Genomic DNA, 15,331 nt, shown 5'->3' on the forward strand with positions numbered 1-15,331 from the left:
TAATTTAGTTAAACTATCATTGAATTTTTTTTCAAATATAGTCGTTGAATTTAAATCAATTATTGCAACTAAAGAACTGAGTCCTAAAAAATGACTAATAGGAGGCTACATTTGGTCAACATGATGACCCTTTGGCCAAATAATGGTCTGGTGGACTTCACCATCAATTGTTGATAAGTTTTTTTGACATATTAAGTCATTTTTTGGTTTTTAGACATTTGGTCCTCTCCATTGAAGATGACCATAGCGTCTAGTGGGCAATTTTTAGGGTCTATTTAGTATGTAATTGTTCCGTTTTTAATTTCTTTTTGTTGCCATCTTTTACCTGGAAAACTATGTAACTATTTGGTCTTTTTCAGTTCAATTTTTAATGTATTAATTTTATATGAAAAACTTTAAATTTACAGTTTATGATAAATAAATAAATAAAAAGGTAAATAAAAATGGTTTGTATCTCCCTTTGCGTTGAGTTGTTTTCTTTTCATTATTTTACTAATTTGCAAGGTTCTAAAAAACACTAGGCGCTAGTTGGGCAGCAGGCTGGTGCCTAGTGCCTAAGCGGCTAGGTGGGATATAGGCGGGCGCCTAGGTGGATTTAGATAAATTTCTTGTATATCTTGTAAATAAGTGCATATTGACACTTATGAAAAATTATACTTGTATAAAATCCATAGATAAGATAATAAAAGAATGATAAAATCAATGTTCTAAAAGACACTAAGCGCTAGTCGGACGGCGAGCTGGGCATAGCGCCTAGACGGATTTATGTAAATTTAATATAAATTAATTAAATTTACTATATAATATATAAATCTTATGTCTTTTCTTTTAAAATAATATATGTGATGTTAGGATTTAAATACATTCTAATGTAAATTGTCTTAAAAGAAAAAAAAGAATAATAAAACAATAGACGTTTACCACTTTATGTAAATGATCTTAAAAGAAATAAAAGAATAAAAAATTGGTAAAGAGAGTAATTGGACAAGAAATAAAAGAATAAAAAATTGGTAAAGAGAGTAATTGGACCAGGACCGTGTAATCAAAATTCAAATGAGAGAAGATGGTGGGACCATAAAGAAGTAACCGTACCCGTCTGTTTAAATTGAAAGCTAATATGGTGGTCCCCACCCCTTCACCTTTTTCCTCTCGACCTGCAACATCATTTTTGCAGAAACATTTTCAGATCTCGACGTCTTCTCATACGCCCACCTAGGCCGACCTAGTTTCCGCCCAGCCCTGACTAGACCTGTATAGCTCCGCCTATACCCGTCTAATCCCACCTAGGCGTCTGCCTAATACATTTTCTGATTTTGTAACCGATTAACAGTTAATCGGAGCGATCGGTCACCGTCCAGCGCCTAGACCGATTTTTAGAACACTGCTAATTTGTCTTTATTTAATTAAATTGTTATTTTTGAAAGTTGTAAGAATGGAGGGGTGTTTATGGTATTATCATGAACGTTTTCCTTCTTTATATTAGTAGTAAATTTTTTACTTTTGTTTTTAAAATTAAAGGAAAGAGGAAAATAGTAAGAGAGAATGTGGAAGTCGTGAGAGAGGGTTTATATTTTTATTTTAAAAAAAATGAGAGATGATAAAATCACTTGTAGGTAAGACTTAAACAAAAAAAAGTAAGATTTGTTTTGTAAAATTATGTTTTTAAATTTTTTGTTGTGATAGAAAATAAAATTATATTTTCATCGTCTTTTGATTGACAAAAAAAACTTCATTAATATGTAATTTAGATACTAGCTAACTGGTACACGCAATGCGAGTGTGAAAGCCCTTTTGTGGCCTCACGGTGGGAATACTTCTTGCCTATTTCTATCAAATCTACTGCCATACTCATATTTTTTTAAGCTTGATGTGTGTGTGCCAATTTTTTATTTTTGTCACTCAATTCACTGGATTATGAGTATCCATTTATTCTTTAGTTTATAAAATCCTAATAAGCTTAAATAAAATTTAAAAAAAATAAATAAAAGGCCCCATCCTTCCACCCGCATCACCTCTGTCAAACGATGCCTAGTGAAGCACATGGGCTGGAAAAAAATCCCAAAAATCCCAAACCAAACCGAAAAAATCCCGATCCCAAACCAAAAAAATCCCAAACCAAAATTCCTGAAATTTTCAGTATGTCATCCCGAACCAAACCGAAATTTTCGGTACGTACAGGATTCGGTATTGCTTCTCCATTTTTTGGGTATTCCCATACCGAACCGAAATAAATATTATATATATATATATATATTATTTTTTAATTATAAGAGAATTATTTCAACCATTCATTGTTTTAGATTTAATCTGTGCCGTTCATTTGTTTTTAGGTCAGATCCCCTATTTCAATTTTCACTTCCGTTCCATCAAGAGCTTGAAGCGTAGCCACTGTGCCACCAGCCTTCCTTCACCAGAATCACCACCCAGCTTGGCTTATAACTATTATTTTTGCTTTTGAGTTTGTTACTTTATTTATTTTAAAACCTTGGCTTGTAACTATTATTTTTGCTTTTGGGTTTGGTACCTAATTTATTTTTATTGCAGGCATGATGCATGTGTAGTGGGCAGATTGAAACTTTGTTATTATTGAAACTTAATTTTGTGCACAAATGGGCAGTGGGTAGATTGAAACTTAATTTATGAAACTATGTCAAATTTGTGCAGTGGGCAGTGGGCAAATTAGTAGAAATAACAAATTGACAGTTTGGGCCCAAAAGCATAATATGTCAAATTTTAGCCCAAAAACATAATATGTCAAATTTTAGTCCAAAAGCCCAAAAGCATTTCGGGATTCCCGATTTGTCCCGAAATCCTGAAATTATTTCGGGATTCCCGAAAATTGGGATTCTCGAAAATTTGGTTTGGGATTGGTATTGAATTTGGGATTCCCGAAAAATTCGGTTTGGGAATCGGGACAAGGGTTTCGGTATGGGATCCCATACCGAACCACCCCTAACATCTAAGGGTGGCCTCATCCAACACTCATCACACACGCACACCCCTCCACCACCTACTTAGCCCACCCTATGCGACCTAACCTCAGCAATTCGATCCACCACCCCCTCCTTCGAACCACTCATGATCTTGTTCCCGCACGCCCCGTCCTCTGAGACCCATCCCACCCAAGCCCGACCCCGACCTGTGACGTCGACAATGAAAAAAGAAAATAGAGAGATAGATAGAGAGAGAAGAGAGGAATGTGGCGAGGATTGAATTTCCAACGAGGGCTGTTATCATTACATGACTGTGAGGTTCATGTTAAAAACAGTAAAATTAGTGTTCATGTAATTATTAAATTGCTTATAATTTTTATTTCAATTCAATTTTAATTAGAGGGTTGTATTAGTAATTTCACACAATTTTAGTTAACCACTAAAGTTTTATTAATTTATAGTTTAGATAAACGACAAAATTTTTAAAATTAGTTTTTTGTCTCATCCTCATTCCTCAACTATTCTTCTTCCTTCTCGTTGTCTCAGGTGTGACATCCCGTCCCGGAAACAATAAAACGTACGTGTGAAATTACCTTTTTACCCCTAGTTCGTTAAATTTTCGTTTAGTGTAGTTTCGGGTAGTGTGGAAATGTGTGAGACACACACACACACCTGTCATTTTCTCTTTTCCCTCTACCTTTCCCTGATTCCCTCTTCCCTGTCTCTTTTCTGTCTCTCTGTCTCTCTTCTCTCTCCCCGAGTCCTCTACCATTTCTTCATCTTCTTCTTCTCTCTTCAACACACACGGACACACATACAAACATACTCAAACCTTCATCAATCCAGAAACAAACTATACCATTGAACTCGTGAGGTTGTGAGGAGCACAACTATACCAATTCCAGGTGAGAATTCTTACGTTTTCACGTCGTTTCGACGAGCTCCGATTCATGCACTGTTCATGCAATTCTAATCTAGCATGTTTTTGAACTTTCTAAGCTTGTAGTTGTGTTCTTGAGGTCTCAAGGAACTTGGGAATGCTTCGTTGGGTGAATTTGGACGTCGGGAAAGCAAGGTTCAAAGTTGGCCGATTTTAGATTGTGTGGACAGGTATAATTCCTTGGTTTTTAGGTCTTTAAACTAGTCTAACGTGATTCTACTAGTCCTAAGCTTCATTTTGATATAAAGATCGTGAAAAATGGTTGAGAAATGAGTGAGAAAACTGAGTTTGAAGTTTACCCAGTTTTCCGGCGCCGTCGCCGGCGCCGGCGTCTCGCCGGAGAAGAAAGGGGAATATTCCGTCAAGTTTGACGGAATATTCCTAACGGCAGTGACGGTATCAGGTTAGATTTGATGGAATATTCCGTCAGTTTGACGGAATATTCCTGACGACGTCTGTTGACACCGTCAGTGTGACTGGCACGTGACCGCGCGTGGAGGCGCGTGCGTGGTCCAAAAATTATTTTAAAAATATGGGTGTGATCCTGAGGTTGTGTAGATCACATTGGTATATTCATTTGTCCATTTTGAGCAATGTATGAGAAATTATTACAAGGAATTGGTTATGTGCGTTTAAATTAACGTTTTCGTAGCTTTTTCGCGTATAGGTGATACGTACTCCGAGGACGAGCGTATTCACTCGAGGCAGGGGGGCTACGACCCTTCCAATTATCAGTGAGTGGGCTTTTGTTTTCCGTATATACCTATATACTTTAAATTCCCAGAAATAGAATAAAAAGAATTAATTGATTTATGCCATGCACTTTATTATTATCGCTTTTGCATCATCACATACATTCGTAACGGCATACGTTTATATATTTGTATTTGGTGCTGTGGACGCACAGGTAAGTGCCAGGTAAGTGGTTTTATGTTGTTATGCGATTGTAGTTTGAAATGCTTAGAGAGCTCATTATCTGCACCCCGGTGTTAGTGCTCTCGCCCGTGGCCAGGGCATAGCCTTCACGTGTATGTTCACCTCCCGCACCACACGCTCAGCTTGGATCCAGGTTAGGTGCACAGCCTGTCGTACAGACCACATTAGGTGGTTCCGACTCGTAGGTGACCCGCGATTCATCGCATAGCTTCACGTGATCGTAGCACTAGAGCGTATATATATTACACCAAGCCTGTCGTACAGACCACATTAGGTGGTTCCGACTCGTGTGCAGATTTGGTTAGTGAGTTGAGATTGGAGCTCTATAGGCCGCCGTACAGGTCACGTTAGGTGACTCCCGACTGCTAGATTAGATGTTATTGACGAGAGTTATGCTTGAGCATTTATATTTATGATGAATTCCGATGTGACATATTCTCGAGCATGAATGGCATATCTTGGAGCATGATTGGCATATCTATACATATGTATATACGTTCACTTTCTGGGATGTATACAGGTTTTACGGCGAGGGGTTAGAATGTGTTTTGTTAAAGAGTTTTCAAAGAACTTTGTTTTTGCCCACTCACGCTTTTGTTTTGCGCCCCTCCAGGTTCTAGTTGTTTAGCGGTTGCGGTGGTCTTCCCAGAGGGCGTCCCAGCATTTCTGACAGATACTCACCAATGTAGGGTCACCTTCGGGTGTATTATTGTCGTACTTTTCTCTTTGGACTGCTGTAGTCTTGCTCTGAACTTAGCGTCTCACTTACGCTAGTACTTGTCTTAATACTTTGTATGCTAGGTTTTAATTTATTCGTACTTTTACATTACTTTATCTAGCTTCCGCACGTGCACATGGCTACGTCACCTTCGAGTGACGGCCAGCACGCCCTGATCTAGGTCGGGGTGTGTCAGTTTGGTATCAGAGCATAGGTTTGGCAGTCCTGTGTCTATGTGAGTATTCTAATAGTTTTGGTGCCTTCTGTCAGAATCATGCCGCCTCATCGGGAACCACGTCGCTCCGATGAGTCTAGTTTCCCTAATCTCACTCAGCTGGGGGAAGCTATTGCTAACGCTATCCAGTCAGCTATTCGCCTTCCCCAGAGGACTCCTCTGGAAACTATGTACAATCTGAAATTGGATAAGTTCCACGGTCATGAAGGACCCGAGGGAGCCGAACGTTGGTTGGAACATATTGAGAAGACTTTCCGAGTATTGCACAATCAGGGGAACCTTCCTGTTGAGAGATGGGTTGAGACGACCTCATGGTTTCTGGGTACGGAATCTGCATCTTGGTGGGAGCATGAGCTTCGTAGTTTAACCCCAGCCGAGAGGATCGACTGGAATGTTTTCACTAGGTTATTCAAGAGGAGGTTTGTACCTCCAGAGTACATTGATCGCAAGAAGCAGGAGTTCACTGATCTGAAACAACGGAAGATGACGGCTAATGAATACTATCGCAAGTTCACTGATCTGTCCCGTTATCATCCTGATATTAATAGTAATCCAGCCGAAATGCTTCGTCTTTTCCGTGGGGGTACTAAGAAGAGGTGGCATTCGATGGCGACCACTACACCCTGTGAGTCCTACCAGGAATTCTATGAGATACTGTTGAGGATTGAGGACTCTGAGAATATGTCGAGCGATAGTGATGAAGAAAGAAATGATGGTAAACAGAAGATAGAAGACAAGGGAAAAGGTCAAACATCGCTTGGGCCTCGTCAGACTCAGAACTTTAAGAAGGGTGGTGCTAGTTCGAGTTCGTCTAGTGGTAGTTTCAGTGCCTCTGGACAAGGACGAGGAAATAGGTTTGCTGGAAGAGCTCGAGGCCAGAGACAAGGTAATGGTGGCCGAGGTTAAGCCCAATTTTGCTATAGGTGTAATACCCAACATTTCGGCGAGTGTAGGTATGGCAACAGGGGGTGTTTCACGTGTAGACATATGGGACATAGAGCTGTGAATTGTCCCCAGGGTCAGCAGCAGAGGCCGCAGCAGACCTTTATGCCACGACCTGCACCAATGCTGCAAATTCAAGGTTCGAGTGGTTATGGTCAGGCAGGTAGAGGTGGTGCCTACCACTACCAGGGTGATGCTGTTCCCTATGCTCCGGGACAACATCAGTATCCCCAAAACCCGTATTCACAAGGTGGTTATCCCCCGTACCCTGGTAATTACATGCCGTATCCTCCGGTCCCAGCAAGTGGTTCTCAATGGTACCAAGGAGGACAATATCAGCAAGGTGAGGTTGCCACTAGTAGTGCAGGGTCTTCAAGACAGTTGGGTCAGCCCAGTCAGGGGCGTGGAGCTCAAGGCCGCGGTGTTCAAGCGAGCAGAGGTCGCGGTGGACGACAGCAGGGTCAAGGGCGTATTCACAATATTTCCCTGCAGGATGCTCAGAACAACCCGGATCTAATAATGGGTACGTTAAACATTCTTGGTTATTTTGCTAGAGTCTTAATTGATTGCGGAGCTACGCACTCCGTTATTTCTCATACATTTGCTCAAGTGACACAACCTCGCCCCACACCTTTAGGGTTTGATTTAGAGTTTGCTATGCCTAGAGGAGAAAGATGTATGGTAGATTGTATGTACCCAGGTTGTCCAGTGATAGTAGAGTGTGTTGTTATGCCAGCTGATCTTATCCCGTTAGATATTGTTGACTTTGATGTGATCTTGGGCGCGGATTGGTTGCACCCCAATCGTGCCAATATTGACTGCTACGGGAAAGTCGTTACGTTTCGTCGTCCTGGACTACCTGTGGTTACGTTTGTGGGTGAGCAGAGTGGGGTAAGACATGGTGTTATTTCGGCTTTACGAGCGAAAAAGTTGTTGTCGAAAGGTTGTCATGGGTATTTAGCTCATGTGGTGTTAGATGAGGCCGTTCCGAGCCGAATTGAGGATGTGAGAGTGGTCAAACATTTCCCCGATGTTTTTCCCGAGGATTTACCTGGTTTACCCCCAGATCGAGATGTGGAGTTCATTATTGAGTTGCTTCCAGGTACTAATCCTATCTCTTTGACTCCTTATCGTATGGCTCCTGCAGAGTTAAGGGAATTAAAAGTGCAGTTGCAGGAATTAGTAGATAAGGGATTTATTCAACCTAGTATTTCGCCTTGGGGCGCTCTAGTGTTGTTTGTGAGAAAGAAAGACGGAACTTTGAGGCTGTGTATTGATTACAGACAATTGAATCGGATGACGATTAAAAACCGTTATCCATTGCCTCGTATCGATGATTTGTTTGATCAACTTCGAGGTGCCAGTGTATTCTCTAAGATAGACTTGAGGTCTGGGTACTATCAGCTGAAGATCAGTAGAGATGATGTTCCTAAGACGGCGTTCAGGACTCGTTATGGCCATTACGAATTTCTGGTTATGCCGTTCGGGTTGACGAATGCACCAGCAGCTTTTATGGATTTAATGAACCGAGTATTCCAGCCTTACTTGGATAGATTCGTTATTGTTTTCATTGACGATATTTTGGTGTATTCTAAGTCCACAGCGGAGCATGTTCGACATCTTACTTTAGTGTTGAAAAGATTGAGGGAACATCAATTGTATGCTAAGTTTAGCAAGTGCCAATTTTGGTTAGATCAAGTTGCATTTTTGGGGCACATCATTTCTGCTCAAGGTATTTTGGTTGACCCTCAAAAGATTGCAGCCGTTGAGAGTTGGGAACAACCACGAACAGTCACTGAGGTGAGAAGTTTCCTTGGTTTGGCCGGGTATTATCGAAGATTCGTTAAGGATTTTTCGGTGATTGCCTTGCCACTGACGAGGTTAACGAGGAAGGAAGTTAAATTTGAGTGGGATGATAAGTGTGACCAGAGTTTCCAGCAGTTGAAGCATTGTCTCACTCATGCACCTGTTTTGGCACTCCCGGATGATAATGGTGAATTTGAGGTTTATAGTGATGCTTCCTTGAATGGTCTGGGATGTGTATTGATGCAGCATGGTAGGGTGATTGCTTATGCTTCGCGGCAATTGAAACCCCATGAATTAAATTACCCTACACATGATTTGGAGTTGGCTGCTATCATTTTTGCATTAAAGTTATGGAGACACTACCTTTATGGGGAGAAGTGTAGGATCTTCACAGATCACAAGAGTCTTCAATATCTCTTTACTTAGAAGGAACTTAATCTTCGTCAACGGAGGTGGTTGGAGTTGCTCAGCGATTACGATTGCACGATTGACTACCACCCTGGTCGTGCGAACGTAGTGGCTGATGCACTTAGCAGGAAGTCACAGGGTCGCATTAACGCGTTATATGCGAGTCATGTTCCTCTTTTGGTGGATTTGCGTGCTACCGGAGTAAGGTTAGAAGCAGAAGATCGAGAGGTAGCATTACTTGCTAATTTTCAAGTTAGACCAATTCTTGTTGATCGAGTGCTTGAAGCTCAGACAGCTGATCGGGAGACTCAAGAACTAATCCAATCTCGAGAACAAGGAAGGAGGAGAGACCTCAGAGTGCGTGCGTCTGATGGCATGTTAATGTTAGAGGGTAGGATGTTCGTGCCTAATATTGGAGAATTGAAGAAGGAAATTCTCGATGAAGCACATATCTCAGCTTACGCCATGCATCCAGGAGCTACTAAAATGTATCATACCATTCGACCATTTTATTATTGGCCGGGTATGAAAAGGGAGATAGCTGAGTATGTAAGCAAGTGTGCTGTTTGTCAGCAGGTTAAAGCAGAAAGAAAGAAGCCGTTTGGGCTGATGCAGCCGCTTCCCGTTCCGGAGTGGAAATGGGAAAATATCACTATGGATTTCGTTTATAAGCTCCCGCGTACACATAATGGCTTTGACGGCATTTGGGTGATCGTTGATCCGCTCACTAAGTCAGCACATTTTATTCCAGTGAGAGAGAAGTATTCTTTGAGCCGGTTAGCGGAGTTGTTCATCTCGAAGGTTGTGAAGTATCATGGTGTCCCTGTGAGTATTGTCTCGGATCGTGACCCACGGTTTACATCGAAGTTTTGGGTAGCTTTTCAGGAAGCTTTGGGTACGAGACTACTTTACAGTACGGCATATCATCCACAGACAGACAGACAGTCAGAAAGAACTATTCAGACCTTGGAAGATATGCTGCGAGCTTCGGTGCTAGAGTTCAGTAATGCTTGGCACCAACGGTTAGATTTGATGGAATTTGCTTACAACAACAGTTTCCATTCGAGCATTGGCATGGCGCCATTTGAGGCTTTGTATGGCAAAGCTTGCCGCACACCATTGTGTTGGTCAGAAGTGGGAGAAAGAGTTCTAGTAGGTCCGGAGATTGTCGAGGAGACTACTCAGAATATTCAGGTAATTAGGTCAAACCTGAAAGTAGCTCAAGACAGGCAGAAAAGTTTAGCAGATCGACATGCTACGGACAGAATATATGAGGTCGGAGATTGGGTATTTCTGAAACTTTCACCATGGAGAGGTGTTGTACGGTTTGGAAAGAAAGGGAAGTTGAGTCCCAGGTATATCGGACCATACATGGTCACAGAACGAGTTGGTGAGGTGGCTTACAGATTGGAGTTGCCTCCAGAGCTGGCTAGAGTGCACAATGTTTTTCACGTGTCCATGCTCCGACACTATGTTGCTGATCCGTCGCATGTGATACCTCCTCAACCGTTGGAGATTAATCTAGACTTGACGTATGACGAGGAACCATTAACGATCTTAGACTGGAAAGAGAAGGTTCTGAGGAACAAGACGGTGAACTTAGTGAAAGTCTTGTGGAAGAATCATTCAGTAGAAGAAGCTACATGGGAGACAGAAGATCGGATGAGGGATAGGTATCCTAGATTGTTCTTTGACCACTAGGGGTCTTATGTGGTTGTTTTAAATTTCGGGACGAAATTCTATTAAGGTGGGTAGGTTGTGACATCCCGTCCCGGAAACAATAAAACGTACGTGTGAAATTACCTTTTTACCCCTAGTTCGTTAAATTTTCGTTTAGTGTAGTTTCGGGTAGTGTGGAAATGTGTGAGACACACACACACACCTGTCATTTTCTCTTTTCCCTCTACCTTTCCCTGATTCCCTCTTCCCTGTCTCTTTTCTGTCTCTCTGTCTCTCTTCTCTCTCCCCGAGTCCTCTACCATTTCTTCATCTTCTTCTTCTCTCTTCAACACACACGGACACACATACAAACATACTCAAACCTTCATCAATCCAGAAACAAACTATACCATTGAACTCGTGAGGTTGTGCGGAGCACAACTATACCAATTCCAGGTGAGAATTCTTACGTTTTCACGTCGTTTCGACGAGCTCCGATTCATGCACTGTTCATGCAATTCTAATCTAGCATGTTTTTGAACTTTCTAAGCTTGTAGTTGTGTTCTTGAGGTCTCAAGGAACTTGGGAATGCTTCGTTGGGTGAATTTGGACGTCGGGAAAGCAAGGTTCAAAGTTGGCCGATTTTAGATTGTGTGGACAGGTATAATTCCTTGGTTTTTAGGTCTTTAAACTAGTCTAACGTGATTCTACTAGTCCTAAGCTTCATTTTGATATAAAGATCGTGAAAAATGGTTGAGAAATGAGTGAGAAAACTGAGTTTGAAGTTTACCCAGTTTTCCGGCGCCGTCGCCGGCGCCGGCGTCTCGCCGGAGAAGAAAGGGGAATATTCCGTCAAGTTTGACGGAATATTCCTAACGGCAGTGACGGTATCAGGTTAGATTTGACGGAATATTCCGTCAGTTTGACGGAATATTCCTGACGACGTCTGTTGACACCGTCAGTGTGACTGGCACGTGACCGCGCGTGGGGGCGCGTGCGTGGTCCAAAAATTATTTTAAAAATATGGGTGTGATCCTGAGGTTGTGTAGATCACATTGGTATATTCATTTGTCCATTTTGAGCAATGTATGAGAAATTATTACAAGGAATTGGTTATGTGCGTTTAAATTAACGTTTTCGTAGCTTTTTCGCGTATAGGTGATACGTACTCCGAGGACGAGCGTATTCACTCGAGGCAGGGGGGCTACGACCCTTCCAATTATCAGTGAGTGGGCTTTTGTTTTCCGTATATACCTATATACTTTAAATTCCCAGAAATAGAATAAAAAGAATTAATTGATTTATGCCATGCACTTTATTATTATCGCTTTTGCATCATCACATACATTCGTAACGGCATACGTTTATATATTTGTATTTGGTGCTGTGGACGCACAGGTAAGTGCCAGGTAAGTGGTTTTATGTTGTTATGCGATTGTAGTTTGAAATGCTTAGAGAGCTCATTATCTGCACCCCGGTGTTAGTGCCCCCGCCCGTGGCCAGGGCATAGCCTTCACGTGTATGTTCACCTCCCGCACCACACGCTCAGCTTGGATCCAGGTTAGGTGCACAGCCTGTCGTACAGACCACATTAGGTGGTTCCGACTCGTAGGTGACCCGCGATTCATCGCACAGCTTCACGTGATCGTAGCACTAGAGCGTATATATATTACACCAAGCCTGTCGTACAGACCACATTAGGTGGTTCCGACTCGTGTGCATATTTGGTTAGTGAGTTGAGATTGGAGCTCTATAGGCCGCCGTACAGGTCACGTTAGGTGACTCCCGGCTGCTAGATTAGATGTTATTGACGAGAGTTATGCTTGAGCATTTATATTTATGATGAATTCCGATGTGACATATTCTCGAGCATGAATGGCATATCTTGGAGCATGATTGGCATATCTATACATATGTATATACGTTCACTTTCTGGGATGTATACAGGTTTTACGGCGAGGGGTTAGAATGTGTTTTGTTAAAGAGTTTTCAAAGAACTTTGTTTTTGCCCACTCACGCTTTTGTTTTGCGCCCCTCCAGGTTCTAGTTGTTTAGCGGTTGCGGTGGTCTTCCCAGAGGGCGTCCCAGCATTTCTGACAGATACTCACCAATGTAGGGTCACCTTTGGGTGTATTATTGTCGTACTTTTCTCTTTGGACTGCTGTAGTCTTGCTCTGAACTTAGCGTCTCACTTACGCTAGTACTTGTCTTAATACTTTGTATGCTAGGTTTTAATTTATTCGTACTTTTACATTACTTTCTCTAGCTTCCGCACGTGCACATGGCTACGTCACCTTCGAGTGACGGCCAGCACGCCCTGATCTAGGTCGGGGTGTGTCATCAGGTCTTTCTTTTTAACCTCTAACATGACTGATAAAGAAAACCTTGAATGTAGATGAAAAACAAAATAAACGTTCAAACAAGCCAAACAAAACTAAGTCGGATGGTTCGGCTCGAGCTTTGCATTAACAAAAACTGTAATTTTGGAACAAACCACAAGCTACACTTGTTATTCGAGTAATCTAATTATTCTAATCTAAATTGCTGCTCTAACCAGTATTCTGCCTCTTTATAAATGACTTGAACGAGCTAATTGTCCATTCTAATTACTTTTTGATACATGGAATTTGCTTATTGCTTGTTAGCATTTGTTATTCCATTCCACACATGGAATGATGCTTGTTTCAACCAAACTCACAGGTGAAAATTATGGCACTTGGTGTCGTTTCATGTCAATTGCACTCCATGTGAAGAACAAATTAGGGTTTGTTGATGGAAGTGTCGAACAATCATCCCACAGAATCTGTTATTTGGCAACGTTGCAACAACATGATCCTCATGTGGATTCTCAATACGTTTTCAGGCAACCTGGCCACCAGTGTGGTGGTGTACATGAAGATAGTCGTTTAGGATAATCTTTGAGAACGTTTTTCTCAACAAAACGTGTCTCGTCTCTTTAAAATCCAGCGTGATCTGGCAAGTCTTGCACATAATCAACAACCCATCAACATGTATTTCACTAAGCTTAAAGGTTTGTGGGATGAGATGGATTCCTACCAAACGTTTATGCCATATTCTTGCAGGGCTGTTCAATCCAACAATGAACAAGTGGTGGGAACCAAAGTGTTGCAGATTTTAATGGGCTTAGACGATTTGTATTCTGCAATTCGTGGGCAGATTTTGCTTATTCAGCCATTGCCTTCGATTTGATCCGTTTATTCCACGTTGACGCAAGAAGAGAAACAAAGAGGCATGGCCATGGCTGTGCAAACAAGGCATGGACACAACAACAAATGCGGGAAAGCGAGATCCTTCGAGAGGAAACCGTTGCATTGTTCCTACTATGATAAGGATCATCACGTTATTGAAACATGTTGGAGGCTTCATGGGAATCTGCCAGGTCACTGTCTTCACGGCAAATCCAATGGTTCAAGCAGTTTTGGTGGGCGCAATAACAAACTGAACGGAAAACCAGCGGTCAACAATGTGGCATTCTCCCCTCACAACAGAACAATTCCAGCAACTTTTGTCAATGATGAGCCAAAAATTGGGCCTTGACTCTGTAATACCCTGAATAATTTAAAATATGTGATTATGTGGAAATTTTTTATCGATTAGTTGAAGTGACAAAAATGCCATTAGGTGGCTAAACGTAATTTTACTGAGATGTATTTTATCCTCATTTATTATGTCAAGTTTCTTGACATATTGGATAGAGTTCGATCCTACAAACGCGTAGGCGAAAACCATTCGTGAAACGGAGTTATAACGAATAAGTTATTAACGATAGAAGTTGAGGGTGAAATAGTGATTTTGCCATTAAATTGAATGGCTCTAGATTTTGTGGAGAAATGGGAGTGCCACATGGGTGGCTGAGATGAAGCGGCAATGAGAGAAAGGAGAGTGGAGAGGGATTGGGGGGACCAATCAGAAACCAAGGAAGGGAAGGAAATGAGAGAAGATGGAGAAGGGAAAAAACGGGTCTCTTGACCCGTGCGACCCAATCGGCGGCACCATGGAAATCCGGTAGTCTCCCGACCAATTTCCAACAAGTTGAAGCCCCTCACCACTTGGAAATCATTTCCCATCATTCCCTCTACCTATTCTTCCCCAAATTCGATACAAATTAGCCTTGAAATTGGGAAACCACGCTAGTGGTGTGCGGGTTCATAGAGGTCAATCTCCCAAATTTGAAACAAATTTCTTTGATTACCACCACCTATAGCATCCTCTTGAGGCTTGGAACAAAGCCCAAACAATTATAGGGCTGGTGGAGCACCGGAGGTGACAGATCGAAGCCAACAATTCTTAGGGTTTCCGGTAGGTTCGAGGGAAATTGGAGCTTTTCCCGGCCAAATTGGACTTGGCCACATGTATAAGTTTGCTCTACTTTTTGAGATCTTCATTTCTGTAAATTTTGAGAATTTTTAGAAATAGTTGAAATTTTCCAGCGAGCCCAGGCAGCCGACCGCTTCCCAAGGCAGTGCGTGCAGCAGCGCGTGGCCAGAGGGCTGTAGATATCCTTTTAAGACATCTTAGATGATTTGAGTCTAAATTTGATAATCGTATGGCATAGGTGGATTGGTTGAACCTAAGCTTCACTACGATACAATGCTTTGATTAATTGAGGAATCAACGATCCGATAATTGGATCGTCACCAAAATTTGAGACATTATAATACGTAATATTTGAGGACCTTGGGAACTTACAGACCGGGAATCCGACGTATGGATCTTCCCGAATTGGGTTTGTA

General features: G+C 41.8%; 2 protein-coding genes across 2 annotated transcripts; both read left to right on the top strand.

Annotated features, from left to right (window-relative positions):
* Positions 1 to 5,930: 5,930 nt before the first annotated feature.
* LOC125478128 lies at positions 5,931 to 6,668 on the top strand. The gene has a single exon (XM_048585914.1). The coding sequence runs from the start codon at positions 5,931 to 5,933 to the stop codon at positions 6,666 to 6,668; it is 738 nt and encodes a 245-aa protein (XP_048441871.1).
* An 81-nt stretch (positions 6,669 to 6,749) lies between these two features.
* On the top strand, positions 6,750 to 7,266 carry LOC125478129 (glutenin, high molecular weight subunit DX5-like). The gene is made up of 2 exons (XM_048585915.1): positions 6,750 to 7,173; positions 7,259 to 7,266. Exons 1-2 carry the CDS (start codon positions 6,750 to 6,752, stop codon positions 7,264 to 7,266), a joined length of 432 nt encoding a protein of 143 aa, XP_048441872.1.
* Positions 7,267 to 15,331: the final 8,065 nt, after the last annotated feature.

This window comes from the organism of the source record quoted next, unplaced genomic scaffold, assembly GCF_019419815.1.
Source record: "Pyrus x bretschneideri cultivar Hongxiangsu unplaced genomic scaffold, Pyrus_bretschneideri_v1 Contig23, whole genome shotgun sequence".
Lineage (NCBI taxonomy): Eukaryota > Viridiplantae > Streptophyta > Magnoliopsida > Rosales > Rosaceae > Pyrus > Pyrus x bretschneideri.

What these genes read in the sequence shown, in the direction of transcription:
- LOC125478128 (XM_048585914.1), top strand. Translation starts at nt 5,931, where the DNA reads ATGTACAATCTGAAATTGGATAAGTTCCACGGTCATGAAGGACCCGAG.
- LOC125478129 (XM_048585915.1), top strand. Translation starts at nt 6,750, where the DNA reads ATGGGACATAGAGCTGTGAATTGTCCCCAGGGTCAGCAGCAGAGGCCG.